The sequence below is a fragment of the Bombina bombina genome, chromosome 1, assembly GCF_027579735.1.
Source record: "Bombina bombina isolate aBomBom1 chromosome 1, aBomBom1.pri, whole genome shotgun sequence".
Classification (NCBI taxonomy): Eukaryota; Metazoa; Chordata; class Amphibia; order Anura; family Bombinatoridae; genus Bombina; species Bombina bombina.
In genome coordinates, this window is record NC_069499.1 from 236,966,629 (window position 1) to 236,990,910 (window position 24,282).

The 24,282-nt window shown below is 40.2% G+C and overlaps 1 protein-coding gene across 3 annotated transcripts in view; it reads left to right on the plus strand.

The window, feature by feature from the left end:
* RMDN3 (regulator of microtubule dynamics 3) overlaps positions 1-24,282 on the plus strand; it is a 258,569-nt gene that overhangs the window by 24,470 nt on the left and 209,817 nt on the right. For all 3 annotated transcript variants that reach the window (XM_053697885.1, XM_053697884.1, XM_053697887.1), the window contains exons 4-5: positions 3,757-3,900; positions 21,532-21,805. In XM_053697885.1, coding sequence (XP_053553860.1) covers positions 3,757-3,900; positions 21,532-21,805 — 418 coding nt within the window. The remainder of the gene's footprint in view (positions 1-3,756; positions 3,901-21,531; positions 21,806-24,282) is intronic.

Here is a 24,282-nt window from a genome sequence, read left to right on the forward strand (position 1 = left end):
ATATGTATATCAGCATATACATATATATTTACAAATGCTGCAATTGCTGTGCTACTGTCCCCCTTCGCTGCGGTTAGGTTCTGATGCCATCTCTGACGGCATTAGAATGAGGCTCCCATTGGAGCCTATGGAAGCACGTTCTTGTGTTAACTTGAATTACCAATGCACATAAGCATGCGCTAGCATTACACAGTGAAGCGCAAATACCGCTTTTTCGAAATCGATTTTTAGCGCTCCACTTGTAGTCTGGCCCATAATGTGTAAAGCATAAGCTTGATTAGTACTAAGTAATAACACAGTAAGGGCTAGATTACAAGTGAAGCGCTTGTTTATTGCACGCCTGCAAACGGGCAAAGTCACCCGTGTGTGCGATAAGTAACCAGCCATTACAAGTGGCTGGTTATTGTTACCGGAAACTCCCGGTTGCAATTATCGCTATGAAAATTAACCAGAGATCAGACCTCTGGTAGTTCCCCAACTTAAAGTGTCAGTAAACCATAAAAAAAATGTTATATAATTCTGCACATAGTGCAGAATTATATAACATTATAATAGCGCAAACATTGTAAAACCAAATTTCCCCTTTGAATTTAAAAAATAACTGCTGTTTTACAGACCCGCTCTATGTGATCTTCTGAGCGGGTCTGTTTTTTTCAAACAGCGCATCGGGCCAGCTGTATGGTCACAGCCCGGCCCGACCGCGCCATAGCACTAAGTGCAGCTCGCTCCTGCAGTCTGTTATGGTTTACTGTCCCTTTAACTTAATTACTGCACTAAGCAATTTTTGGGGGCTAAAGTTGGTGGCTGTGTGGTGTTAGAAAAAACATATATATACATGTGAATAAACATATATAAACACATAAATATATATGTATATAATCCTATAGATATATATTTAAATTTGCTGCGCGACTTACCCCTTTAGTTGCACCATTTCTCATGCATTATCTCACAGCATGAAAACGAGGCTCCCATTGGAGCCTATGGTAGCGCTCTGTCGTGAGTGCAATGCTTCCGTGCAATATGAACGCGAGGTCGCATTCTCATTGCACCTCACTTGTAATTCCAGCTCACAATTGCGTGCTCTGGTATTACTAAGTTAAGCACAAATATCGCTTTTGCGAAGGCAATATTTTCTGCTCAACTTGTAATCTGGCCCTAATTCTGGTACATGAAGTTTGGATTTTTATAGATAAATAATAACATGGCTGATCTAAACAGATTAGTTTGGGCATTTAAATTATTACAAAATGTAAATGGTATATCTTTGGAAAATATACACATTGTATGCTGGTATATCTAATATTGCATCATCATGTAAGATGCTTGGTGATAATAGTTTGATTTTTTTTTTTCCTCTCTCAAAAATGTGTGTTATACAAAAGCTGTACACCATTAGTCTGATTGTGATATTCTCTGAAAATCCCTTTTGAGAATAGAGACTGATACTCAGATATTGTACATAAAGGCTATACCGTATGTGTTGTAAGAACTAAATTAAGGATGTGGGGTTTTTTTGTATGACTTTGGAATATTCATAATATTTTATTCTAAAAAGTTTTATAAGATGACCTTTCTAGTTTAAAGGGACATGGGAGTCAAAAGTATACTAGAATTATAAAGCGCTATTATTAGTATTATTATTATTATTGTAATTTATTTGTATAGCGCAGCATATATTATTTTCAAGACACTTTCCAATGCAAAATGTGCTGAACAAACATAGAATATAGATATTGACGGCAGATAAGAGCCATAGGCCCAGAAAGTCTGCCCGATATTACCTAACAGTATAAAATGATCTAGTTTGTAGGATAGCCTGATGTCACAGATACCAGATTGCCAATGCTTCCCGACCCAATACTACCTGGCTCACTGCTTATTACGTCGGTTTTGGCCCTTTCATGGCTTATGGGATCTCCCATACTCTCTCTGTCTCCTGTATTACTGTTTGCACCTCATCATGGAAGAGCTGATCGCTTACCGCCTGACCCCTTTCCAGATGGCTTGGCTCCTGGAACTACTGGCCGTCCGGACTACCCCGGACGCCCACTGACCTTTACCCCAGGTCACTCCAGCGGCCCTTTGTCCCAGAGCTCCGCTCTTTTGGGGTTTAGTACCCCCTAGGAAGGCAAGAGGTGGGGTGATTGCTGGAAGGGAGCTCCCTTGGGAACTTCGGGTTTCGGACCCCCTACAACCCCTACCCCCTGGCTGTACCTTTGATCAGCTGCCGCTCTAGCCCCCAGCGACGGATCATGTCGCTTTTTGGACTGGGACACCTTGGGGCTCTCCACTGTTACCCAGAATTAGTCGTCGCTCACTCGGGATCACCCCGAAACCACTGCCTTTGTATTACGGGGACTCTATGGAACTATGGCTCCTATGGGGGCGCCAGTCTATCTGGAGGGGTGGGAATGGCGGGAGATCTGGGGGTCAGATAAGACCCTTATCATGATGAGCTGTGTGTATATAAGCAGTGTGTGTTTCATAATAAAGCCTGTTCATATTTCACCTGAATACTGGGTGGACTCTAGCTATAATTACTTCTCTCTGCTCTATAGCTACAAGTTCCAGTTACAGGAAGGACCCTCTTGGCGGAGCTACCCAGTCGGGGTAGACGGTGTCCATCACACATTATGCTTGTCCCAGGCATTTTTAAAGTCCCCCACAATGTTTGCCATTACTACCTCTTGAGGAAGTTTATTCCCTAAATCAATCACTATCTTTCTCTAAAGAAGTGCTTCCTCAAATTACTCCTGAACATTGAAGCAATTTAAATCAAAGCTCATAGCAATTCCACTTTTCTTTCAGATATTTTTTTTCTAGACTAATTCAGGAGAAACCTACATGTCACAAGCATTGAATGCCTAGGTCAGCACAGGGCCAATTACATAACATCAATTTCCCTGTATATGCATTGTTTATTTTCTAGACAATTGCTAGAATTCTGTATTACTTAGCAACATGTTTCTCTGATTTGTCATCTAGTTTTGTTTTGTCTTCTGATGGTCAAATGTGGTAATTTACAAGTTACTTCAGCTTCTTTATCCCGTACAATATTGGGAATATACTGTGCTATAATAATTAACACTGCTGACTGTGTTGTATGATACAGGGGATCTCAGTCACATTATTTTAAGGATGTCTAATGTCTCCCTCCATACTCCCTTGACCTGGTATTACAAAGGGCTGTTTGTAGTGACTGTACAGCATATAACAGTTCAACTCCATCATGGTCTTTTAGCTCCCCCCACTCAATTACTGAAGTGTACACAGGCTAACTAGTCCCTGAAACCATATCCCATTTTTTTTTAAGGGGTGATGACTCGGGCAACAACCATGTCCACAATTCATTTAATCTGCATTGTCAATAATTAGTTTCTCAAAGTGTGTTTCTGTTATGCACAAAACACTTGCCAAGGTGCTATTGGTCTATAGATTTTGGCTATATCCACTAATCAGCTTTAGTAATAGTGGCTTTCCAAGGTCTCTGATACAGCTTTACAGTTTTCTGCCACTGTTGTGCAGCACATGCCATTATAATCATCAGACACAACTGTACAGCCCGCTCCTGACTGTCTGCAAATTAGATGCAATTGTAGTAATTTGTCAGTAAAGGCAGAACGCTGTTCCATATTTGTTAGTCTAACTGTGTCATAGGTCACTCTACCTTTTTTATGCACATATTGTAAAGGACACTGGGTGCCGTATAACTTCTCATTGTTTAAACTGATGATGCTCTATTTTAATATTTAGATCCCACCTGGAAGAGAGCCAGAAGGCCAACAGACGCAAAAGATTCCAGTTTCACAGAGAGAGGACAGATTCCACAGGATCTAGTTCAATATATTTCACAACCAGTTCTGGAGCAGCTCACACAGATGCTGAAAGTGAAGGAGGGTAAGCTGGTGTGATCATATTCGGTTTTGTCAACGCAAACCAGTAGTGCGTTTTATTGTTTATAAGGAATTATGTATTTCAAGACGTATCTTCTTGAAGCATCAATAATGGGTTTTGCAAGAACTATCGTGTAAGCAGAATTATATTTTGCATAAAATTCAAATGTATTTCAGGATCCATTGGGGAAATAAAGAGTTAAACTAATATTCTCTTTATAAATGAGCATGACCACCTTTAGATGTTTGCTTGAACCATTGAGTTCCAGAAGTTTTTAGATTTTTATATATATGTATATATTTTATTTAGAGACCAGACACATTTTATAACATTTTGTTATTTATTTTTAGTTGGCATATTTTTATTTACCTTTTTTTAACCCCTTAAGGACCGGGCATTTCAAACTAAAACTTCCCCAACAGACCAGAATATTTCTAGCATTTTTGCCATCACTACATTTAAACAGAAATAGAGCCTTTTCTCTTTACTAAAAACAAATATATATAGTTTTGATAGATAAATTAGACAACCCAAAGTATTGATCTAGGCCCATTTTGGTATATTTAACACCACTATTTCACCGCCAAATGCGATCAAATAAAAAAAATAGTTAACCTTTTCCTCAAACTTTAGGTTTCTCACTGAATTTCTTTACAAACAGCATGTGCAATCTTGGCACAAATGGTTGTAAATGCTTCTTTGTGATCCCCTTTGTTCAGAAATAGCAGACATATATGGCTTTGGTAATTAGAAGGCCCCTAATTAAAGCTTCGCACTACACTTTTATTATTCCCAGCAGTGAAGGGGTTAATCAGGTAGCTTGTAAGGTTAATTTTAGCTTTAGTGTAGAGATTACCCTCCCAACTGAAACTTGCCACCCCCTGATCCCTACCTGACTCCTCTCAAACAGCTCTTCTCCCTCCCCCATCCCCAAATGGTCACCCCATCTTAAGTACTGGCAGACAGTCTGCCAGTATGCAGTTTTACACAATTTTTGTAAACATTTTTTATTATTGTTCTTAGTGTAGGATTACCCCCTTCCTTCTCACCTCCCTGATCCCTCCCAAAAAGCTCTCTAACCCTTTCCCTTCTAACTAATTCCTGCCATATTAGGTTCTGGCAGCTGTCTGCCAATACCCAGTTTTCTATTATTTTTTATTTATTTTAATAAGAAAAAATTCACAAAAACATTTTTGTAGTGTAGCTGTCAAACTCTCTCCCCCCATCCATGATCCTTTCCCTACCCTCTAAACGTTACCTCCACATAGGATCCCCCTCTACCTCTTCCCCCCCCCTCCCTGCCGTTCTCAGATAAAAAAAAAAAAAATCTGCAGCGTAGCGGTCCCACCCGCTCCCGCCCCCCTCCAGCGATGGGCCGCCCACCCGCCTCCCTCCTAACCATCCCACAACACCAACGATCGGCACCACCAATGCCCGATGCAGAGAGGGCCACACTAGTGGGGCATGCAGAAAGAGTGCGATCTGGCTACTTTTAGCAAGATTGCGGCAGAGAGAAGCCCAGGGTACGGCACTGGTCGTTAAGGGGTTAATTAGAAATTCAGTTTTCGCTTGGTGTAATGTAAATGTGTGTGTGTGTATGTGTGTATGTGTGTGTGTGTATATATATATATATATATATATATATATATATATATATATATATATATATATATATATATATATATATATTAACACCATTTGCATATCTCGCCCAGAATCCTTTGCTGCATTGGAAACCGTGTAATCAGAGAGTTTCTGGGGTAAAAGCAAGTCTTCTGACTTGTCTAGATTTGTAAATGGTTTACACAATGAGTTATTTTCTCTACATTTTGGATTTAGTGGAGGATTTTAAACTCACTTTTCGCCTCCCCATATTTTAAATTGCTTTTGTATTTCCCCCAGAAAACAACTTTATCAAGGAGTGATTCAACCTACTCCCAGCTGATGAGTGTCAATAACCACAAAACAGCTGTCCTGGGATTGGTCTGAATCACTGTACTACCCCTAACTAAGCTTAGAAGCTGTGTAATGTGGCAATGCTTTGGCGTAAATGGAAGTCTGCCTTAAAAAGTAGGCTAGAAGTAAAAAAGTGAGTAATTGTGAACCACATTTGCGTATCTCACCCAGAATCCTTTGCTGCATTGGAAACAGTGTAATCAGAGAGTTTCTGGGGTAAAAGCAAGTCTAATGACTTGTCTAGATTTGTAAATGGTGTACACAATGAGTTATTTTCTCTACATTTTGGATCTAGTGGAGGATTTTAGGATTTTAAACTCACTTCTCGCCTCCCCATATTTTAAATTGCTGGTGTGTGTGTGTGTGTGTGTGTGTAAATAATGTATGTGATAATAATAATTGTGTCCTTCAAACTTTGCTTTTGTCATAGAATCCTCCATGTGCTGACAATTATACCCTTGTAGACCTTTGTCATTGTAGTTGAAGATATTTCACCCCATGAGATCTGGTGACTGTGCTGACAATTATACCCTTGTAGACCTTTGTTATTCTAGTTGAAGATATTTCACCCCATGAGATCTAGTGACTGTGCTGACAACTCTATTAAAGACAGAATACCATCTGACTGCTTCTTCCCTAAATAGTTCTTGCATAATTTGGAGCTGTGCTTTGGGTCATTGTCCTGTTGTAGGAGGAAATTGGCTCCAATCAAGCGCTGTCCACAGGGTATGGCATGACATTGCAAAATAAGAGTGATAGCCTTCCTACTTCAAGTCCCTTTTACCCTGTAATCTCCCACTTAACCACCACCAAAGCACCCCCAGACTATCACATTGCCTCCACCATGGTGACAGATGGCATCAAGCACTCCTCCAGCATCTTTTCATTTGGTCTACATCTCACAAATGTTTTTCTTTGTGATCCGAACACTTCAAACTTAGATTTGTCTGCCCATAACACTCCCCCCCCCAATCTTCCTCTGTCCAGTGTCTGTGTTCTTTTGCCCATCTTAATCTTTTATTTTTATTTGCCAGTCTGAGATATGACTTTTTCTTTAACAACTCTGCCTAGAATGCCAGCTACTTGGAGTCGCCTCTTTACTGGCCTTGGGGCTAGCATTTTGCGGGTACTTTTTACTGAAGCTGCCAGTTGAGGATCTATGAGGCGTCTGTTTCTAAAACTAGACACTCTAATGTTTTTCCCCTCTTACACAGTTGTGCACCGTGGTCTCCCACTCCTCTTTCTTTTCTGGTTAGAGACAGTTTGCACTGTTCTGTGAAGAGAGTAGTACACATCATTGAGATCTTCAGTTTCTTAGCAATTTCCTTCATTTTTTCAAACAAGAATAGACTGATGAAGAAGAAAGTTCTTTGTTTCTGGCTATCTTGAGCCTGTAATTGAACCCACAATTGCTGATGCTCCAGATACTCAAACTCGTCTAATGAAGGCCAGTTGTATTGCTTCTTTAATCAGCAAAACAGTTCAGCTGTGCTAACTCCAAAAGGGGTTTTCTAATGATCAATTAGTCTTTTCTTTTACAAGATATACCGAGTCCACGGTTTCATCCTTTACTTGTGGGATATATTCCTCCTGCTAACAGGAAGTGGCAAAGAGCACCACATCAGAGCTGCTATATAGCTCCTCCCCTAACTCCTCCCCCCAGCCATTCTCTTTGCCTATGCATAGCAATAGGAAGGGTAAAGTTTATGTGGTGATAAAAAGATAGTTTAGTTTTTCTTCAATCAAGAGTTTTTTTATTTTAAATGGTACCGGTGTGTACTGTTTTTACTCTGGCATGATATGGAAGAAGAATCATGCCTTGAGTCTAATGATCTTAGCAGTAGTAACTAAGATCCATTTTGGTTCCCACAAGCGTTGCTGAGGAAGTACATGAGAAGTCTTCAGTAGGTAAGGTATGTGCAGTCATTTGCATTCTGAGGAGACATGATATATCAGAACTTGGTTGACATATTCCCCATGCAGGGCAGGGGTAAGCAGTAGTCCTAGTTTTGGGTGGTACTGTGCTGACCTGTATTATTATCCCATTATAATAACATGGGACACTTAAGGGCTTGTGGTTAGACACTGGGGCAGCCTAGGAAACCTAATGAAGAACGATTATGAGGTTTATTAAGGCTGAATTTTGTTTGTGGGGTTCACATGGCATATTTGTTAATAGAAGCAGTGTGTACATTTATTACTTGAAAACGCTTCCCATGCTGTTTTCTGTATTTTTGACTCGTCAGATATGATGGGCGGGGCCTATTTTCACGCTTCAGTGCGCAGTTAGATTTTGGAGAGGTGGCAGCCATTAGCTCCGGTTGGAACCAGACTGTGTGGCTGTGCTTTGAAGTGGGACCGTATCGTTTGGACAGGTCTTGGGGGCAGGTAGGGGCCAGAAGACTTTAAACGTTTATTGTCTGCAGATCCTTTTACTCCTGCTTAACTTGCTGAAATTTAAAATTAACTCTCCTTTTACTAGTGGTGCAACATCCAAAGGCACTTTAGGCTCTCAAAACAACAAAATATTGCATTTTAATTATCGTTTTATCGATTTTGCAAAAACAGTGTACACTTTTTCTTCTTAAAGGCGCAGTACTGTATTATTTTTACACATAATAAAGTTGGGAAAGACTTGTGCTGTTATTACTAGTCTGTACAACATGTCTGACATGGGAAATCAGTGTTCTATGTGTTTAGAAGCCATGGTGGAACCCCCTCTTACATTGTGCCCTTATTGTACTGAAAGGGCCTTACACTGTAAGGATCACATTTTAAATAAAGAAAGTGGGCCTCAGAAGGATTCTCAGTCTGCAGAGAATCAAGGTATAAAATCTATTTCTTCCCAAGTGTCACAACCTTTAACGCCCACACAAGCGACGCCAAGTAATTCTAGTGCGTCTACTTCTTTTACTTTGCAAGATATGGCGGCAGTCATGTCTACTACCCTTACAGAGGTATTGTCTAAGCTGCCAGCCTTGCAGGGTAAACGCCATAGGTCAGATATTAATACAAATACTGAACCTTCTGACGCCTTAGTGGCTATTTCCGATGTAAACTCCCAATGCTCTGATTTGGGGGTTAGGGATTTTATGTCTGAGGGAGAACTTTCAGAGTCAGGAAATTTAATACCTCAGACAGATTCAGACTTCACGTCCTTTAAATTCAAATTAGAACACCTCCGCTTATTGCTCAGGGAGGTTCTGACGACTCTGGATGATTGTGACCCAATCACGGTTCCTCCAGAAAAATTGTGTAAAATTGACAAATATTTGGAAATACCTACTTACACGGATGTTTTTCCGGTTCCTAAGAGAATTTCGGAAATTGTTAAGAAGGAATGGGATAGACCAGGTATACCGTTTTCTTCCCCTCCTAATTTTAAGAAAATGTTTCCCATATCTGACACCATGCGGGATTTTTGGCAATTGATTCCCAAGGTGGAGAGAGCTGTTTCTACTTTAGCTAAACGTACAACTATCCCCATTGAGGACAGTTTTGCGTTAAAAAACCCTATGGATAAAAAACTGGACGGTCTTCTAAAGAAAATATTTGTTCACCAGGGTTTTCTTTTGCAGCCTATAGCGTGCATGGTTCCAGTAACTACTGCGGCTGCCTTTTGGTTTGACGCCCTGGAAGAGTCCTTGAAGGTTGAGACACATTTAGAGGACATTTTAGACAGAATTAAGGCTCTAAAGCTTGCAAATTCTTTCATGAAGAATGCTGCTTTTCAGCTTGCGAAATTAGCAGCGAAAAATGCAGGTTTTGCCATTGTGACGCATAGAGCGTTATGGCTAAAATCTTGGTCGGTGGACGTGTCGTCTAAGTCTAAGCTTTTGTCTATTCCCTTCAAGGGTAAGACCCTATTTGGGCCTGAACTGAAGGAAATAATTTCTGACATTACTGGATGTAAGGGTCACACCCTAACTCAGGACAAGCCCCTCAAGATGAGGACTAAACAAAATAATTCTCGTTCCTTTCGGAATTTTAAAGGAACATCATCTGCTTCCCCTTACTCCGCTAAGCAGAAAGGGAACCTTGCGCAATCCAAGGTGGTCTGGAGACCAAACCAGGCCTGGAATAAAGGTAAACAAGTCAAAAAGCCTGCTGCTGCTACCAAGACAGCATGAAGGGGCAGCCCCCGATCCGGGACCGGATCTAGTAGGGGGCAGACTCTCTCTTTCTTTGCTCAGGCTTGGGCAAGGGATGTACAGGATCCCTGGGCATTGGAAATCGTGACCCAGGGGTATCAGTTGGAATTCAAGGATTTTCCCTCAGACAAAAAGAGAGGAGTTCTTACGCTGTGTAAAAGACCTCTACACTATGGGTGTAATCTGCCCAGTTCCAGCTCGAGAACAGGGGCAGGTGTTTTATTCAAACCTTTTTGTGGTTCCCAAAAAAGAGGGAACCTTCAGACCAATTTTAGATCTCAAAGGTCTAAACAAGTTTCTCAGAGTCCCATCGTTCAAGATGGAGACCATTCGTACAATTCTTCCTATGATCCAGGAGGGTCAGTTCATGACCACGGTGGAGCTGAATGATGCGTATCTTCACGTCCCTATTCACAAGGATCATCATCAGTTCCTGCGATTTGCATTTCAGGACAAATATTATCAGTTTGTGGCCCTACCCTTCGGGTTGGCCACGGCTCCAAGGATCTTCACAAAGGTTCTAGGGGCTCTTCTAGCGGCGCTCAGGCCGCGATGAATAGCAGTGGCGCCATATCTGGACAATATCTTGATCCAGGCGTCAATATTTCATCTATCAAAATCACACACAGAAATCGTGTTACATTTCTAAGAACTCACGGTTGGAAAGTGAATGTAGAAAAAAGTTCACTAGTTCCACAGACAAGGGTTCCATTCCTGGGAACTCTGATAGACTCAGCAAGCATGAAAATATTTCTGACAGAAGTCAGAAAATCAAAGATTCTAAATACTTGCAGGGCTCTGCAGTCCATTCATCGCATCAGTGGCTCAGTGTATGGAAGTCATCGGACTAATGGTAGCGGCAATGGATATCATTCCGTTTGCTCGCTTTCATCTCAGACCACTTCAACTGTGCATGCTCAGTCAGTGGAATGGGGATTATGCGAACTTATCTCCTCAGATAAATCTGGACCAAGAGACCAGAGACTCTCTTTGGTGGTAGTTGTCGCAGGACAATCTGTCCCAAGGGATGTTCTTCCGCAGGCCATCTTGGGTGATAGTAACAACGGACGCCAGTCTTCTAGGCTGGGGTGCAGTCTGGAATTCCCTGAAGGCTCAGGGTGTGTGGACTCAGGCGGAGTCTCAATTACCAATCAATATTCTGGAACTGATTTTCAATGCGCTGCTAGCGTAGCCTCAGTTGGCGGCTTTGGCCAAATTAATAAGATTCCAGTCGGACAACATCACAACTGTGGCGTACATCAATCATCAGGGGGGAACAAGGAGTTCTCTTGCTATGATAGAAGTTTCAAAGATAATTCGATGGGCAGAGGCTCACTCTTGCCATCTGTCTGCGATCTATATCCCAGGAGTAGAGAACTGGGAAGCAGATTTTCTAAGTCGTCAGACTTTTCATCCGGGGGAATGGGAACTTCACCCGGAGGTGTTTGCAACCCTGATTCATCAGTGGGGCACACCGGAATTGGATCTGATGGCATCTCGACAGAATGCCAAACTTCCACGTTACGGGTCCAGGTCAAGGGATCCTCAGGCGGTGCTGATAGATGCCCTAGCAGTACCTTGGTCGTTCAACCTGGCTTATGTGTTTCCACCGTTTCCTCTCCTTCCTCGTGTTATTGCCAGAATCAAACAGGAGAGGGCTTCGGTAATTCTGATAGCGCCTGCGTGGCCACGCAGGACATGGTATGCAGATCTAGTGGACACGTCGTCTCTGCCACCGTGGAGACTTCCATTGAGATGGGACCTTCTCATTCAAGGTCCTTTGCAACATCTCACTTCTCTGCAACTGACTACTTAGAGATTGAACGCTTGATGTTATCTAAGCGGGGTTTCTCTGAGCCGGTCATTGATACCCTGATTCAGGCTCGCAAGCCGGTCACTAGAAAAATTTACCATAAGATATAGCGTAAATATCTTTATTGGTGTGAATCCAAGGGTTACTCATAGAGTAAGGTTAGGATTCCTAGGATTTTGTCCTTTCTCCAAGAAGGTTTGGAGAAGGGTTTATCTGCTAGTTCATTGAAGGGACAAATCTCTGCTTTGTCAATTTTGCTTCACAAGCGTCTGGCAGATGTACCAGAGGTTCAGGTTTTTTGCCAGGCTTTAATTAGAATCAAGCCTGTGTTTAAACCAATTGCTCCGCCATGGAGTTTGAATTTAGTTCTTAATGTTCTTCAAGGGGTTCCGTTTGAACCCATGCATTCCATAGATATTAAGCTGTTATCTTGGAAAGTTTTGTTTTTAGTTGCTATCTCTTCTGCTCGAAGAGTTTCTGAGCTTTCTGCATTGCAATATGATTCCCTTTATCTTATATTCCATTCTGATAAGGTAGTTTTGCGGACTAAACCTGGATTCCTTCCTAAGGTTGTTTCAAATAAGAATATTAATCAGGAAATTGTTGTTCCTTCTCTGTGTCCTAATCCTCCTTCGAAGAAGGAGCGTCTGTTACATAACTTAGACGTGGTTCGTGCTTTGAAGTTTTACTTGCTAGCAACCAAGGATTTCCGTCAAACATCCTCTCTGTTTGTGGTTTAGTCTGGAAAGCGTAGAGGTGAAAAAGCTACAGCTACCTCTCTTTCTTTTTGGCTGAAAAGCATCATACGTTTGGCATACGAGACTGCTGGACAGCAGCCTCCTCAGAAGATTACGGCATATTCCACCAGGGCTGTGGCTTCCACATGGGCTTTTAAAAATGATGCTTCTGTTGAACAGATCTGTAAGGCTGCGACTTGGTCCTCCCTTCATACTTTTTCCAAATTTTACAATTTTGATACTTTTGCTTCTTCTGAGGCTATTTTTGGGAGAAAGGTGCTTCAAGCAGTGGTGCCTTCCGTTTAGGTTCCTGTCTTGTCCCTCCCTTTCATTCGTGTCCTAAAGCTTTGGTATTGGTATCCCACAAGTAAAGGATGAAACCGTGGACTCGGTATATCTTGTAAAAGAAAAGGAAATTTATGCTTACCTGATAAATTGATTTCTTTTACGATATACCGAGTCCACGGCCCACCCTGTCTTTTTGAGACAGGACTTATTTTTATATAAACTTCTGCACCTTAATGGTTCTTTCCCTTTCTCTTCCTATACCTTCGGTCGAATGACTGGGGGGAGGAGTTAGGGGAGGAGCTATATAGCAGCTCTGCTGTGGTGCTCTTTGCCACTTCCTGTTAGCAGGAGGAATATATCCCACAAGTAAAGGATGAAACCGTGGCCTCTGTATATCGTAAAACAAAACAATTTATCAGGTAAGCATAAATTTCCTTTTTAAAAGATAAACTTGGATTAGCAAACACAATGTGATATATATATATATATATATATATATATATATATATATATATACTCCACAGCGTTTGCAGCGTCGCGCTCTGCCCTACCCTCCACACACGCTGTCACGGCACACAGGAGCTCCAAGGGGGGATGACGTCACCCAAATATCCCGGATATGCTTCTGAGAAGGTACTGCTCGTCTCTCAGTGCCAATGTGTAAATAGGTAACATAGAAGACTCAGGCACTTCCCGGATAAAAAGTCAAAGAGCTTTATTTATCAAAGATAAAAACAGGCAATAGCGTAGTCCAGAGTATCCACGCTGACACAACTATAACTACTATTACACAGTGAATAAGGACTGCTAGGATCCTGCAGCAGACCTGTTTCGTGCTTGGATAGCACTTGTTCACTGCTTAAGCTACGCTATTGCCTGTTTTTATCTTTGATAAATAAAGCTCTTTGACTTTTTATCCGGGAAGTGCCTGAGTCCTCTATGTTACATATATATATATATATATATATATGTGTGTGTGTATATCAGGGGTGTATTAAGGCATAGGCCAACAAGGTCCGTGTCTAGGGCGCTTTTTGGAGGCACTCACATCAACATTCTACGGTCTAAAAACCACAAGGATGTGTGACATCATAGCAGTGCATCCAGCAGTGGATGCTACTTAGAGCAGATGGAAAAAAACTGTCCATGCTAATGCATGAGGCTATAGAAGTGCATCAGAGTGCTTGAGTCGGCATATGGAGTGAATAGTCGGTTTAATGAACAGACCCACACACTCTATTTGGGAACTTTATTGCTTGGATTAGCCTTTATTTTCATACCGTCATACTGTCCAGTGAACTTCTGTGGCTGGTGACTAGAAGCTATATATTTTCATGTACTCCCCTAGCAGACAATAGACACTTGGCCAGGGGTTTAATTGGTGCATGCACCGTAGCGCCTCCCTCTCCTGCTTGTGTGTCCGCTTCAAAGGATTGCGTGGTGTCACTGGTGTGGCATGGCGAAATGTATCATCCCCACAAGATTTGCCAGTGATGCCCCACTGTGTCTTTTACTGCCGCTGTACTGCTGTGCTGATTTTCATTGTTGATGCGCTGGCTGACATAAAGGTATCCTTTTATAAGTTAATAAATCAGGGGAGCCATGCATTTTATTAACTTCTATGTTGTACAACATTTTTAGAACTGGAAGTGGGTTTGTGTGTCTGCTTTAAGAGGATTGTCACATGTAGGGATCTACACGTAACAAAATCTCAGGTGACATATTTTTACAGGAGCCGGCAGCTAAATATTTTACAACAGCTGTGTGCAGCACCACGTCCTGACACAGATACAGACACCATGGGGACTTGGTAATTAAAGGGTGCACTTTGAGCCTGATCAGCACCAAGTGCACACACGAAAATGAGCACTGCAGCGAATAAGTGCTGCACAGGATGAAAATGCACACTTTAGTTACCTGTGTTGTCTATAACTGCTTCAGAATGGTCACGTACTATGGAATAATAAAAGGTCGCTAATTCATTTTATAGAACCATATTTTGACTTACAGTAACTAGCTGGCAAACCAATATTTTAAACATCTATGTTGTTATCATAAAGAAAACATCTGTACAAATCATCATGTGCTTAATTGTCTAACATCTTGTTCTGTAAAGTCTGGGTGGTTTTATAACTGATATTGTGCTCTCTCTTAGTAATGTTTTTTTTTTTTTTTTTTTTTTTTTTTTATATAAAAGATATGGCATTTATTGTTCCCATAACCCTGTAAGGGTAACTTCCTCCCACCCCAATAGCTTGTCCTTCTGGATAGGTTTGGAGACTGGGGGAGGAGAGGGAGAGAGAGAAAAAAAACACAACAAACAATATCTTAACTGGCCGTACACACTTAATAGACTATACTAAAAAAAAACATTCCTTATATCTCCTCCACAACTTTTCAAAGATTTACAAATCTTTCTCAAGCTGCTCTAATAAATGTTTTACAGCTTTAAAAGATCCCTGCAATTAAATGTGTACGGGCATATAGCAAAAAAATTTATGGGCAAAAAGATTTTATTTTCAATACATTTAAAGTTCAATTATATGGTCATAGTCGATGTTTCGGCCCCTATTTGGACAAATAATATCTCGATTCAGCAATGAAGCCGTACTCCCGGTTCAAAGAGCCATGATAGCCTGAGAGATATATATACAGTATATCACAAAAGTGAGTACACCCCTCACATTTTTGTAAATATTTTATTATATCTTTTCATGTGACAACACTGAAGAAATGACACTTTGCTACAATGTAAAGTAGTGAGTGTACAGCCTGTATAACAGTTTAAATTTGCTGTCCCCTCAAAATAACTCAACACACAGCCAATAATGTCTAAATCGTTGGCAACAAAAGTGAGTACACCCCTAAGCGGAAATGTCCAAATTGGGCCCAATTAGCCATTTTCTCTCCCCGGGTCATTTGACTCGTTAGTGTTACAAGGTCTCAGGTGTGAATAGGGAGCAGGTGTGTTAAATTTGGTGTTATCGGTCTCACACTCTCTCATACTGGTCACTGGAAGTTCAACATGACACCTCATGGCAAAGAACTCTGAGGATCTGAAAAAAAGAATTGTTGCTCTACATAAAGATGGCTTATGCTATAAGAAGATTGCCAAGACCCTGAAATTGAGCTGCAGCATGGTGGGCAAGACCATACAGCGGTTTCACAGGACAGGTCCCACTCAGAACAGGGCTCGCAATGGTTGACCAAAGAAGTTGAGTGTACGTGCTCAGCGTCATATCCAGAGATTGTCTGTGGGAAATATATGTATGAGTTTTGCCAGCATTGCTGCAGAGGTTTAAGGTGTGGGGGGGGTCAGCCTGTCAGTGCTCAGACCATGTTCCGCACACGGCATCAAATTGGTCTGCATGACTGTCGTCCCAGAAGGAAGCCTCTTCTAAAGATGATGCACAAGAAAGCCTGCAAACAGTTTGCTGAAGACCAGCAAACGAATGACATGGATTACTGGAACCATTTCCTGTGGTCCGATGAGACCAACATAAATTTATTTGGTTCATATGATGTCAAGCGTGTGTGGCGGCAACCAGGTGAGGGGTACAAAGACAAGTGTGTCTTGCCTTCTGTCAAGCATGGTGGTAAGAGTGTCATGGTTTTGGCCTGCATGAATGCTGCCGGCTCTGGGAGCTACAGTTTATTGAGGGAACCATGAATGCCAACATGTACTGTGACATACTGAAGCAGAGCATGATCCCCTCCCTTCGGAGACTGGGCCGCAGGGCAGTATTCCAACATAACGACCCCAAACACTCCAAAATGACCACTGCTTTGCTAAAGAAGATGAGGGTAAAGGTGATGGACAGGCCAAGCATGTATCCAGACTTAAAGTGAAGGTAAAGTTAATGGGTCTGCTACAAATAAATGAATATATCATGCAAAATAAATAGCATGTTCATTCATCAATACTTCGATCTTTCAATATTACCTTACATATCTTTTATAATCTGCTCCGATTCTGCTATCCTAAAATCAACCCGTTTTTTTTTTTTTTTTTTCTAAACAACGATCACGTTGTTTAGATAGCCAATTGATTCTTTGGCCGTTAGGCGGCCGTCAATTGACGTCATCAGGGGATGGTTAATTATGCGCATGCTCAACTATTTGTATTGTCTACTTGCAATGCGAGCGCGTCCATTAACGATTAACGCATGCGCAATGGTGACAGAGAATTTAGAATGCGCATGCGCGGTTATTAGACGCTCGATGTGCACGAGCTTAGTTTACACGTATAGAGCGGGTGGGACCGCTCTATATGTCAAAGTATCAGAAACCCGGAAATGCTGTATGGGAGGAGATTCTGATGGCTACGATAAGAAAAATGTAGGTAGATAAATACGGTCAAAAATAAGTTTATTTAAAAAAAACCATAGCGACTGCATTGGAGATTGTAAAAGGATTATACATATCCATTTTTAATGAAAAAACTTTACCTTCACTTTAAACCCTATTGATCATCTGTGGGGCATCCTCAAACGGAAGGTGGGGGATGCAAATTTACACTGTTATACAGGCTGTACACTCACTACTTTACATTGTAGCAAAGTGTAATTTATTCAGTGTTGTCACATGAAAAGATATAATAAAATATTTACAAAAATGTTAGGGGTGTACTGTGCAATTGCGCTTAAATGATTGCATTTACTTTCAACTCGTAATACCAGCGGTGAGCCTGACGAGCGTAAATTCAGACATTAAACTTTGTGTCAGATCATGCCATTTTAAACAACTTTCCAATTTACCTTGCTTAGTATCGTTTGTTAAAAGGTAAACCTAGGTAGGCTTTTTAGAGTGTGCATGTGTCTTTAGTAAACTGTGGTAGCAGTGTATAATATTGCTACAGACATTATTACTGACTAATGCCAGAGGGCCAAAGACACATGCACGCTCTTTAACTCCTGTGGAATTACCTATGTTTATTCAACAATGTATACTAAGAAAAAAAAGCAAATCTGATAAATAGAAGTAAATTGGAAAATCGGACCTACGAAAGTTTTTTTTTTTTTTTTGTCTCCCTTTAAGCTTTCACTTTCTTTCTACTGAAGGTAATGAGTTTTGAGATTTATTTTTCATTTTACCATAATTCTCAGAATTAGAAGAACAAATGAAAATATGTACTAGTACAAATCTCCTATAGGGGGCGCTTCATGCTAATGTAATAGATAACAACAAATATGCACAATGTACAGCAAACCAACTAAACCCAAACAAAGCATAAGTCCATAATCGATCCTAGTTGGAAAGGCAGCACTCTGCCAAAGGATGGTCAAATTCTGATGGTGAAGGTAATCTGTAAAAAAAAAAGAAAAAAATCAGAGGCGCCAAAATGGCCTAGTATCACCGTAACAGGTAATGGTAGAAGTATACCAAATGGCTACTCACAAGCGTGATTCCCCCAATGGTGCTAGTAGGGCAGGCTGGAACTTCACAGTAGTCCAGCTCACTGTATCAAGGCAAGCAGCTGCACAGGTCAAAGTGCTTCCAGAACATTTCTGTATGGAAATAAAAAGGGAACCACCATAGCCCAGTACAATTTGGAATGAGCACAATGTTGAGTCACACTTACAGCATAAAAAGCACCTCCAGGTGCAATACAGGTAGGGTGGGACTTCTCAGCCGCCCAGCAGACTGATCTCCAATGCCAAACAGGTTTTGCTCCAATCCACAAGATATGGAATAACAAGATCCAAGCAGCAGCAAGTGTATATGATAAAAACAGTTCTTTATTTAAAAGCAACGCTGCAGCTGGCCTGAGGAAACAGCCCTTGTAAGGCCAAGAAATGCATTGCTTTTAAATAAAGAACAGTTTTTATTATGTCCACTTGCTGCTGCTTGGATCTTGTTATTCCATATCTTGTGGATTGGTGCGAAACCTGTTTGCCAGCTAGCACGGTAAAAAGGTCTATCCTGAAAGACCTTACTTGCCTTTAACTTAAAGGGACACTGAACCCAAATGTTTTGTTTTGTGATTCAGATAGAGCATGGAATTTTAAGCAACTTTCTAATTTACTCCTATTATCAATTTTTCTTTGTTCTCTTGCTATCTTTATTTGAAAAATAAGGCATCTAAGCTTTTTTTCTTGGTTCAGAACTCTGGACAGCACTTTTTTATTGGTGAATGAATTTATCCACCAATCAGCAAGGATAACCCAGGTTGCTCACCAAAACTGGGCTGGCATCTAAACTTACATTCTTGAATTTCAAATAAAAATACCAAGAGAATAAAGAAAATTTGATAATAGGAGTAAATTAGAAAGTTGCTTAAAATGTCATGCTCTATCTGAATCACGAAAGAAAAAATTTGTGTTCAGTGTCCCTTTATGTTTTTCTAGTTGTATGGTTTTAATATTTTTATTATATTCAATGTATAAATAGTGCTCTTTTTTGCTTTTCCTATTAAAGGGGCAGTAGAGTCAATATAACATTGACGATTCAGATAGACCAAGCAATTTTAAACAACTTTCCAATTAACTTCTATTTATTTTATTTTTGTTCTTTTGGTATCTTTTGCTGAAGAGTAAATCTAGGTAGACTAATAGAATCCCAGAGGTGTGCACTTGTCTTTAACACTTTGACAGCAGTGTTTTGCATTAATGTTATACACAGTTGTTTAAAACTCCATCAATCTAAACCATAAAGTTTAATTGTGACTTTACTGTTCCTTTTAAAAGCAGACATTTACTATGTATTTAAGTCTATGTAAAATTTTTGCTAAATCATATTTGCAATTTACCAGACATGTTGCCTCTAATATGCCCTAAAACTAACATTTCTTTCCATTTGGTCTACAAACCGAGCTTATCTCCCAAACTTAATGTAGCATTAAAGATATTTTCCATTGCTGCATCTAAGAGAAGGCATTTTAAATTGTATAATCGTTTTTATAAACCATGTTACTGTATTAAAAATACACAATTTTTTTTGTTTTTATGCTGGTGTGAGGTGTCACTGCCGACAAAGAAGTCAAATGAATGTGCTTTGTTCTTTCTGGTATCCTTTGTTGAAAAGCATACCTGGGTAGGCTCAGCAGCATTGCCTACTGGGAGCTCACCCTATGTCTTTTGCCAGCTCTCAGTAGTGCATTGCTGCTCCTGAACCTACCCAAGTATGCTTTTCAACAAAGGATGCCAAGAGAATGAAGCACATTTGATAATAGAAGTAAATTGGAAAGTTGATTAAAATTGTATGCTCTATATAAATCATGAAATAATAATCTGCTAATTTTTCAACAAATAGTATAATTTATTAAGTGATGTTTATGAGACCAAAACCCTGTCTTCAGAACATCTGACTTAGGAAGGGGATTTATATCCCTTAAATAAATGGCACTTTATTGAAAACCCCAGAGAGTGCAGGCTTTGTCTGTCTCTGGATTATACCTCAAGCAGCCCTACCCACAATATTTCCGGTAACCGTGATGTTTAATATTGTTAAGAAAGTGCTTGCTGTCAAGTTGTGGCCTTCTGGGGATCTAATATGTTGGCGCTTCATAAATAAAGTATAAAAATAATAATAACTGAGCTTGAGAAAAATTTGGCTCAAAAATAGACTAAACTGAACATTTGGTTTGGCTCATGTTATGGCAGCAGGGTTAATTTTTCTGCTTCCCTGTTTTACTGGATGGTCCCTTTGGGCCATTTTGACAGTTTGATTTTTCTCTCCAAAGTTTTGCATACGCCAGATTACGATGCGCACATAACTACTTAATTCCCAAAGATGAATGTAAGTGTAACTTCAGAAATATTGTTATTCAGCACTTTGCTTGCCAGCAGACTTTACCAGTTTGTATTAAACTTTTGCCTCTTGGAATCTAATTTTGTTCGCTTTGGAATTTTCCTTGTCCCAGTCATACCAGGCTGTAATTTATCCCTAGTAGTAGATGTTAGATTTCGTAAATCAATAATCTTACAGTTCCAGCCACTGTATATCATCCAGAGCTATAAAAATAAGTCACTTTCCCTAGTTTTCAACACGCAAACAAAAATCTGGAAAGTATTTATAACCAGCTTTTTACAATTAAGTCTCGTGTAGCGCCTCTAGCTTTTGTCAGTTTGAGGTTAATTCTTTTATCCGGGAATGAGGAGCAAACTGAACGTATTGAGTCTATAGTTTCAAGACACTGGTTAGCCAACAACAATGGCAACAAAATTGCTCTTGAACAAATGTGTATTCATTACACCAATAAACCCCAGATGTTTGGATATGACTTTGCCACTTTGTATACTTGGCACACGTTTCCCCTAAAATAATGTTCATCAGCTTTGTTTGTTTTTTGCATTTGTACTGTCAAAAAAAATCATATTTTCACTTTTTTTAATTTTATTTATTTTTTGACAATTGAAAAAGTTGATGAGTAAGTCAGTATGTTAATAGATTTGTTTTCACATAGTATTGACTCCCTATGTGATGTTTAGCTAATATATTCTAAGTTTTTCATACAAAATGATGTTTTCAAATTCACTATCGATGCAGTTTGTGTAATAAAAGGGAAACGGGTCATGGTGTGTGTGTTATATTCCTGGCAAAGGCTGTTGACCTTCATTTCATGTCTCCTGTTTGTGGCTTGTTTTATTGAGTTGTAGGAATTGCTCTGGGCTGCATCATATGTTTGCTCCAGAGACGGACACTTACTTAGCACACTCACAATAGCCAAACATCCTCTCTCCCCCTACAGTTACACCACAGCAAATGCTGAATCTGATTATGACCGTGAAAGCAGCAGAGGAGGGAGCGAGGAGGAAGAAGAAGATGAAGTCAGTTGTGTGACTGTGAGAACAATGCGCAGGGACTCTGTGGAACCGGTCACTGACGATGAAGAAACAATGCTGGCTGCTGACCATGTAGATGAAGACCTGGCTCTTCTGCTGCACAAGTCAGATCAGTTACATAGGGGGGACACTGAGCAGAAACGGGAAGCATTCCATCTCCTGAGCAATAATAAATTATTGGTACAAATATTTTTTTTCTTTCATTTATAAATTTGGGCAGACATGTTGAAGCACTTAAAGTTTTGGCCTCAAAACAAGATGAATTGATTCCATACCAAACTTCTTTCATTCCTAATGTTGGACAAAACTTCACCTGGGCACTAGAACTTGGAAACAGCAATGTGTGTCATTTCTCATTCATTGGTTATAGAGATTTCTAGATGGTATAGGAGCAAGTCATTTCAAGTATATTAAATCACCTTCTCAAATGTCTGCTTATATGTGAAAGGCAATCAGTATTTTTAGATGGTCAATGCCCATTGGCTAACAAAGTAAAATTAGTTAAAATGTTGTACCTTCCCTAGTGTGAAAGTCTAATCTTATCACAGAGATCTATGAACATTAATCCCTTAAAACTTGTAACAAACTTAAAGGGCCATAATTGTTTAAATACTTGCAACAATACAAGTATTGTTTGGGAATCTGTTGGCGCTCTACAAATAACCAATAATAATTGTTTGGGACCCACAGAGCATTGCTGATTCAGAGCAGAAACTGCTGCTTATCCAGTCAGCAGCGCTACTCGTACAACTAACGCTGCTTACTGGATCAGCGCCAGTTTCTGCTCGGGCCCAGCAGTACTCTGAATTCAGAGCAATACTTTTACTGTGTGTTTAGTTCTTTTGCATGGGCTAAACACAGTAATGCAGGGTCACTAGTATTAACCCCTTTATGACACAGACGTACCATGTACGTTGTGGAGAAATGCGTTCTTGATACGTGCCTCACTTCAGGAGGCATTGAAAATAATATTGAGGTCTCATCACTGTTGGCGAGAGCCATGCTAGTTAACTACTTACATTGAAAACAACAGCCAACATACATGGTACAAAGGCTGCTGTTATAAGGGGTTAAATTTACATGCTATAATGAATTAGAGCATGTAATTTGTCGACTGCTATGGCATTTTATTACATTTTAAGCTATTGATAGTAGTGAAAATAATTTAAGCTCCTAATTGTGATTCACCGTGCAGAATTTCTATCAACCCTGCACTGACCTAAGTTATTTTGAGGTTTAACTGTTTTTAGAAATGATCAAAGATGTTCACTTTGTGCCTGTTACTCATGAGTATTTGTTACAATCTAAATCCTTGTATATAACAGACCAGCTTTCATGGGGCAATCTAATGTAATAGTAACATAAATACAGATTGTTAGAGCATTTTGTTATTAAAAAAATGACTAATTTCTGATCATTTCATTAATCGCTGCAAGTGAATTAGACAGACATTGGTGCTCCCAGGCATAGTGTGTTACAGCTCCTTAGCAGGGCATAGCTGATGAGCCAACCAGAAGTAGCTATATAATTAACCTTCTTGCAGTGGTTGAACGTGTAGTCATACAAATGGATTTTAATAATAATAAAGGTTATGATTTGTTACACAAGAAACTCGTTCATGGATAGACTGATGAGATTAGGTAGAGAAATACTGGTGGGCTATTTGAGAAGATTTTAGAAACACTGATTTTAGTGCCCCCCCCCCCCCCCACACACACAATTATAACAATGTCAAGCTTAGTTTCTCCAACATAGGTGTGTCCGGTCCACGGCGTCATCCTTACTTGTGGGATATTCTCTTCCCCAACAGGAAATGGCAAAGAGCCCAGCAAAGCTGGTCACATGATCCCTCCTAGGCTCCGCCTTCCCCAGTCATTCTCTTTGCCGTTGTACAGGCAACATCTCCACGGAGATGGCTTAGAGTTTTTTAGTGTTTAACTGTAGTTTTTATTATTCAATCAAGAGTTTGTTATTTTAAAATAGTGCTGGTATGTACTATTTACTCTGAAACAGAAAAGAGATGAAGATTTCTGTTTGTAAGAGGAAAATGATTTTAGCAACCGTTACTAAAATCGATGGCTGTTTCCACACAGGACTGTTGAGAGGAATTAACTTCAGTTGGGGGAACAGTGAGCAGACTTTTGCTGCTTGAGGTATGACACATTCTAACAAGACGATGTAATGCTGGAAGCTGTCATTTTCCCTATGGGATCCGGTAAGCCATTTTTATTACAGAAAGAAAAAAAGGGCTTCACAAGGGCTTTTTAAGACTGTAGACATTTTCTGGGCTAAATCGATTTATATATAAACATATTTTATACTCCATAGCCTTGAGGAATTATTTTAATCTTGGGAATTTTGTAAAATAACCGGCAGGCACTGTATTGGACACCTTATTCTCTAGGGGCTTTCCCTAATCATAGGCAGAGTCTCATTTTCGCGCCTGTATTGCGCACTTGTTTTTGGGAAGCATGACATGCAGATGCATGTGTGAGGAGCTCTGATACATAGAAAAGACTTTCTGAAGGCGTCATTTGGTATCGTATTCCCCTTTGGGCTTGGTTGGGTCTCAGCAAAGCAGATACCAGGGACTGTAAAGGGGTTAAATATAAAAACGGCTCCGGTTCCGTTATTTTAAGGGTTAAAGCTTCCAAATT